The sequence below is a fragment of the Xenopus tropicalis genome, chromosome 9 (genome assembly GCF_000004195.4).
Source record: "Xenopus tropicalis strain Nigerian chromosome 9, UCB_Xtro_10.0, whole genome shotgun sequence".
Lineage (NCBI taxonomy): Eukaryota > Metazoa > Chordata > Amphibia > Anura > Pipidae > Xenopus > Xenopus tropicalis.
The window spans coordinates 55,860,764-55,867,877 of record NC_030685.2 but is presented as its reverse complement, the minus strand read 5'-3'; the positions used below and the strand labels follow the sequence as shown (position 1 = coordinate 55,867,877).

The 7,114-nt window shown below is 41.1% G+C and overlaps 1 protein-coding gene across 1 annotated transcript; it reads right to left on the bottom strand.

Moving 5' to 3' along the window:
• Positions 1-753: 753 nt before the first annotated feature.
• Positions 754-4,626, bottom strand: LOC105946248 (uncharacterized protein K02A2.6-like). Its single transcript, XM_012955645.3, has one exon. The coding sequence runs from the start codon at positions 4,553-4,555 to the stop codon at positions 932-934; it is 3,624 nt and encodes a 1,207-aa protein (XP_012811099.2). The 5' UTR covers positions 4,556-4,626; the 3' UTR covers positions 754-931.
• Between the last annotated feature and the right edge of the window lie 2,488 nt (positions 4,627-7,114).

Below are 7,114 nucleotides of genomic sequence, written 5' to 3'. Positions count from 1 at the left end.
TGATTATTGTCTCTACATGTATTTTTTGGTATTCTGTAGTTGCTACAAGTAGAATGTGTCATAGCCCTTAAGGAGATTCTGTAAGATCCCCAACATACCAATTTGGTCTCTAGATTGCATTAATTGCTAATTAATACCTTCTCCTCTCTAGTTGATAAGGTTTTTAGAAAATGGAAAAAATATTTTCCCATTATTGGCAGAAGACCAATAGCTGCTCATCTAATATTTGCTGGGAAGAGATTAATCCAATTCAAATTACAAATCATTTTTCAAATATAAATGTATTTCACTAATACATATAAATCCCCTTAAACGAAAAAGAACAGGACAGATATCTAAAGCAAATTGCAATAGCTGTGTTAGCCTTTAAGACAGAACTGTCAAACTATTATCAAGTTTTGGAATGGAGTGATACCATATTTAGTAGCTGTCTTTCCTAGGGGCCTGCATTTTGGATATAAAATATGTCTCCCTGGATTTGTTGATGACTGGAAGTTAAAGTAGAAGGAAGTAGGAGCTTGTTTGTTTCTATTTTCTTTCACTTGTTTCTTTTTGGCACCAGGCTGGGTGAAAAGTGCTAAGCCAAACATTGAAGCAAAGATGGTTTTTACTTTACCGCACATGTGTAGAGACCAAAAAGATGAATAAAAGAAGATTGTTATGTGGTGTTACTACAGAAGTACAGGATCACTTGTGTTAGGTAAGTGATTATAATCTGTTGGGTTCACAGTGGAGTTGTGCAGGACTCAATGGTAATGCTTAAACAACTTGTTTATTAGAGCTCCAACATGGCAAACTATATACAGACATTTCAAGTAGGAAGTATATCTGACCATAGAGAGCAAACAGAAGCCAAGCTAGATAACACATTGTAGCTGAGCTAACATTTAGGCATGCAGCTCCCTCTAGTGGTACACAACACTCCTCCCCCCTAGCTAACGTAATCGTCCATCCACTTTGGAGGCACCCTGTTGCGTTGTGGCCGTTCATAACCAGAAGTCTGACCACAAGAGACATCTTGGGAGGAGTTATCACAGTTCTCTATAGGAGCAGAGTCATTCTCTGGTGGAATACTGGTTTCATTGGTCCCTTGGCTGCATGAGGTAGCCACTTCATCTGGAAGAGAGTCACTAGGAACCACCTTGGGATAACCCATGCTCTCCATTAAGGTACTGTTACTTGGCTGAACACGCCTCCGCAACTGATCAACATGACGGTGCCACTCTTGCCCATCATCACAATGTACCTTGTATGACACAGGTCCAGTAACTTCAGTTATTACTGCAGGGACCCATTTTGGACCAGCCCCATAATTCCTGGCATACACTGGATCATTAGAAGCAAATGTACGCAGAGTCTTAGAGGATAGGGCTGAATCCAGGCTTTGTTGCTGTTTCCTTTCTACATCATCAGTTAGATCTGGATTAAGACGATCAAGACATGTTTTAAGGCGCCGCCCCATCAGAAGCTCAGCAGGGCTGACACCTGTGGTAGGACATGGGGTAACATGCTGAGCTATAAGGAATCGTGCAAGTCTTGTTGACCAGTCCCCATTAGTAATCCTTCTGAGTGCATCCTTCGCAGTTTGAACCATTCTTTCAGCTTGTCCATTTCCTTGAGGTCGACGTGGAGCAATGGTTACTGCCCTTATTAAGTTGTTATTGGTAAAGGTCTTAAACTCCTCAGAAGTAAAAGCAGTCCCATTGTCTGATACAATAACATCTGGTATTCCGTGTGTTGCAAACAGATGACGCAGGGCTGAAATTGTCACAGCTGATGTCTGAGATGACACTAGGATGACCTCTAACCATTTTGAGAAAGAGTCTACCACTACAAGAAAGTTCTTCCCCTGGAATGGTCCAGCAAAATCAATATGAAGTCTAGACCAAGGCTTTTTTGTAATCTCCCAAGGAAACACTGGAGCTGCAGGGAGGCTGTGACGAGAGTTCTGGCAAGTGACACACAGATGTACGGTCTCCTCTATGTCTGTGTCAATTCTGGGCCACCAGACATAACTCCTTGCGAGAGCTTTCATGCGCACGATTCCTGGGTGGGCTGCATGTAGCATATCTAGGACAAATTTGCGTCCTCTTTGAGGAATGACTACTCGGCTTCCCCATAATAAACACCCTTTATGTGCAGATAGTTCATGTTGATGGTTTGAATATGGTCTGAACTCTTCAGACAACTTTTCATTTGTCCATCCCCTCCACACCCAGTTGAGAACTCGAGAAAGGATTGGATCCTTTGCAGTCATATGAGCAATCTCAGTAGCTTCCAGTGGAGAATCAGGGAGGGATTCAAGCATAAGTACTTCAAGTAAAGGGGGTAGTGAGCAGTCTGGGATCTGTAAAGGCAAGCGACTCAAAGCATCAGCATTTAAGATTGATTTTCCAGGTTTATAAAGAAGAGTGTAATCATAAGCACTTAGCATGATACTCCATCTGAGCATTCGAGGTGACATAACATTAGGAGTAGGGCTATCTTTTGAGAGCAAACCCAGTAATGGTTTATGATCAGTGTGGATTTCAAATGTATGTCCATAGAGGTAATTATGAAACTTCTTAACACCAGCTATGATAGCTAATGCTTCTTTATCAATTTGTGCATAGTTCCTCTCTGCTGATGTCATTGTCCTAGAGTAATAAGCAACTGGTGCCTCTTTACCATTTGGGAGAATGTGGCTAAGAACAGCGCCAACACCATAAGGAGATGCATCTGTAGTAAGTATTAATGGCCGATCTTCATCATAATGGACAAGAAGAGAATCAGATGTCAGCAACTGTTTAATTTTGCAGAAGGCCTCTGAATGTTTAGGAGTCCAATTCCATGGGACCCCTTTGTCAAGCAAGCGATGAAGAGGCTCTGCCACTGTTGCCTTGTGAGCAAGGAAGCTGTGATAGAAATTGAGCAACCCAAGGAATGCTTGAAGTTCTTGTTTAGATTTTGGTTCAGGTGCATCATGGATAGCTTTCACTTTACTTTCTGTAGGACGAATGCCTGAAGCATCTATACGGTACCCCAAGAAGTTTACACTGGTAGCTCCAATCTCACACTTTTCTTTTTTTAAACGAATGCCTGATGAATCAAAACGAGATAGTACTTCTCTAAGGCGGTCAGCCAGTATACTTTCAGATGGCCCCATTAGTAGAACATCATCAAAATATGGTACAACACCAGGAATGCTGGATAGCAAGGTTTCCATAAAGTGCTGGAATATTCCTGGTGCGGTTGAAATTCCAAACTGGAGGCGCTTTACCCTGAATGCACCCCGATGGGTAATAATAGTCTGGGCATCTGCAGAAGCTTCATCCACCAACAACTGTTGGTATGCCTGGGCAAGATCAAGTTTTGCAAAAACCTTGCCACCAGCTAGTGTGGATAACAGTTGATTCACAGCAGGCACAGGATATGGATGCTGATTAAGAGCTTTATTTACTGTGCATTTATAGTCTCCACAGAGTCTCACATCACCATTAGGCTTAAGAACTGGCACAATTGGGGTTGCCCATTGTGTGTGTGTCACTGGCTCAAAGACCCCTTGTGCTGTGAGACGTTCAAGTTCAGCTTCAATTTTTGGACGTAAAGCATATGGCACAGATCTGGCTTTCATGTGTATGGGTGAGATTGCAGGGTCTAATCTAAGTGACACAGGTGGACCCTTGTAAGTGCCTAGTTCATTTGCAAAAACTTGTGGAAATTCCTCAATGACTTTCTTTACTGATACCCCAGTGACAACATGGATGCCTTGGATGCTGATTTTTAATGGAGAGAACCAGTTCCTTCCCAAAAGGCTTTTTTGAGTACCTTTGGCAACAATCAGGGGTAACATTCCGCTGAATGTGTTGTACTGAACACTCACATCACAACTTCCAAGAAGCTCAACAGACTGTCCATTATAGTCACGGAGTGTGCACCCTGGCTTTGATAATGTGGGAGGATTGTGAGGGAACAGTTTATCAAATAATTCAGAGCTTATTATGGTAAATGCGGCTCCTGAGTCAATCTCCATTTCACACCGATAGCCATGTATAAAAACATTTGCAGTAATTTCAGAGTTTACAGGGCTCTTACTGTTGACATGTTGAATATGATACAGCTGGTTGACCTCTGTTCCAGTGGCTGCCCCTTTATTTGTTGGTAAATTTTTATGTGAAAACTTTGCATTATCGCTTTGTTTTTCCTGATTAACCCTTGCTTTGCAAACACGTATTACATGGCCTTTCTTTTTGCAGTAATGACAGACAGCATTCTTAAAAGGGCATACAGAGCGTCTGTGCTGACCACCACATCCAATACATGGTGTAAATGGTGATGCATTTGTTGCAAGATAGTCTTTTGGTTTGTTGTTTTGAAATTGACTGTCATCTCCCTGTTTGGAGGATATGGTATGCACACTGGTTGCTGTATGATGAATTGCCTTAGTGTGTAAAAGTGCAGTTTCTGCAGCCAAGGCCTTCTCCTGCGCAGCTGCAAGTGTCAGGTTAGGCTCAGCGAGAAGCCGGCGCTGCAAGGCCTCATTCTGAATACCACAGACTAATTGATCTCTCAGCATATCATTTAGGAACTCTCCAAACTGGCAATGCTCTGCTATGTGCCGTAATTCTGCAATATAGGTAGAAATTGTTTCATCTGCTCTGGTTTCTTTTGTGGAAGTGAAATCTCTGTATAATGACAGATGGTGTTGGAGAAAAATGTGCCTTTAACATTGCTAGTAACTCCTCATAAGACTTTGTTTTTGGAGAGGCCGGGGCAGTGAGTGAGCGGATGACTGCAAATGTTTTAGGCCCACAGACAGTAAGTAGCACTGCCCTCTTTTGCTCAGGGTTAGCTATAGTGTTTGCTTCTAGGAAGTAAGAAAGTCTCTCTGCATATGAGTCCCAAGAAGAAGGGTCACTTACATCAAATTCCTCCATGTGTCCTAGGGCGGCCATGTCTGCAGTGGATCTGAAGTTTGTCCTGTGAGTTCTCTTTTCTGCACTTTTCCTATTCTGCTGCTCTGTCCAGACAGCAGAGTTCTAATCCTCGTCGCCACAAAAAGTGTTGGGTTCACAGTGGAGTTGTGCAGGACTCAATGGTAATGCTTAAACAACTTGTTTATTAGAGCTCCAACATGGCAAACTATATACAGACATTTCAAGTAGGAAGTATATCTGACCATAGAGAGCAAACAGAAGCCAAGCTAGATAACACATTGTAGCTGAGCTAACATTTAGGCATGCAGCTCCCTCTAGTGGTACACAACATAATCAATGGGGGGTGCATAACATTTGGCACCCCCAGTGATTGTACTCCTCCTTTAACCCTAACACATTTAGTTCATACTTCCTATTATCCTGCTCCCATAAACCTATCTACAGCAGAAGCCCCAGCATCAGGGCTTTATTTGTTCTTTCAAAGGTTGTACTTTAAGCATAGTATTGTTTATTCAATGTGCCCCTTGAATCCTGTACACTGTGATGGTTTTATTCTTTGCAAATCTTAAAATAACTGAAAAATTTGGAAGGCTCTGGTAAAAACAGAGACTGTCCATGAAAGTTGGCAGTATTACAGAGTACGGAGATAGCACACAAACTGATACAAAAAACGTATGTGCAAAGTCACGTAAAGAAAATTACACCAATAAAGAAAATTACCAATAGTCAAAAAGAAGGAACAGGGCACTGCAGTAAAAAGTCAAAGTACATAAATTTATTGAACATAACAAAAACGACCAAGCATATTGCAACCTCATAAAAGGGGTCTTTATCAGCATAGAAACAACTGGCACAAAAGGTGCTGGGGTCCTCATGTCAGCACATATGCTTTCTTCAGACTGTAAGGTGGCTCCTAGATGGGAAGTAATGTCGGTATGTGACGTCACTTCATAAGCATTAGTGGACTCAGACTTTGGGCACATCCTAAAAGAAACAGGGTATTTATTCAATGTTATGTGGCTATTTTGGTTGCCTGCCTTTATGCATGCACCCTTAATAAAGACCCCACTTATGGCATTGAAACATGTTTATTTATTTTAGTAATATGCTGGGTAAATCAACTTTGACTTTTTACTGAAGTTCCCTGTTTCCACTTTTTGACTATCATGGAAGTTAGCAGGGCTGTAAGGAGAGACCTATGGGCTTTTATGCAAAATTAAGTCCAAGGCCTTTTATAGTCTCTTTATGTCTCTTATGCCCCATATAATTTCCAGTTTCACAATCCCACACCCTCTATTTACTCATATCTGCACATGTAATTTTGATACTGCTCACTTGTGTTCATAGGGGGTCCCTAATAAATGCAATAAACTTGTACGGGCCCCCAACATTTACTGATTTGGAACCTTTAAAAAATAAAATAAATAAATAGCTACTCTGGGACCCAGTAAATAAAAACTTACCCACGTTCTATTCATTCCTATGGAATTTTAAGAAGTGTATTTATAAGTTGGTAAACTTTCACCCATTGATAAATACGCTGCTAAAAATACCATAAGAATTAATAGAATGTGTGTGAGTTTTTATGTATTAAGCTCTCTAAACTCACATTTTTATCAATCTGCCCCTAAGTGTTTCTAAAGATAAGTAGTTACCCTATAGTTTCCTTTTTGGAGATCACTGGCTAAACCAGAAGGTACTAAGGTATAAGGCCTCACAGGGCAAGCATTTATGGTCCAAACAAAAAAACTTGTGGCCAGAATAATTAATAGTTCAGCCAGCAACAGCAAAAGGTTAGAGCAGTGTGCCTAAGTCAAGATAAACAGCAGGCTCACTGAAAGAGAATACATAGTAAAAAGGCAGGCCTTACCAAGAGCAGGCACAGTTAAGTAAAAATAGCTTGTTAATTAATATTAGTCCCAAGCATGGAGCAACAGACAGTCGATTAAAAAAAATACAAAAGTCCTATTATTATAGTAAAAGCATCAAAGAAACATATTGGGCTCAACCCCACAACATACCCTGCTCGGCTTGATGCATTTTATGGCCCTTAGCCACTTCGTCAGAGATTACATGACCAGAAATAATGCAGTTTTAAATCAAACAGGAAGACGTGTTGAAGCTAAAGACAGAATTCTGTCCATTAATTGGCTGATATGGCCTAGCATTGTATGTGAGCCTTGGCTGACTTGTTTGTG

Excerpts from the sequence above, each read along its gene's own strand:
- LOC105946248 (XM_012955645.3), bottom strand. The coding sequence starts at position 4,555 with ATGCTGAGAGATCAATTAGTCTGTGGTATTCAGAATGAGGCCTTGCAG.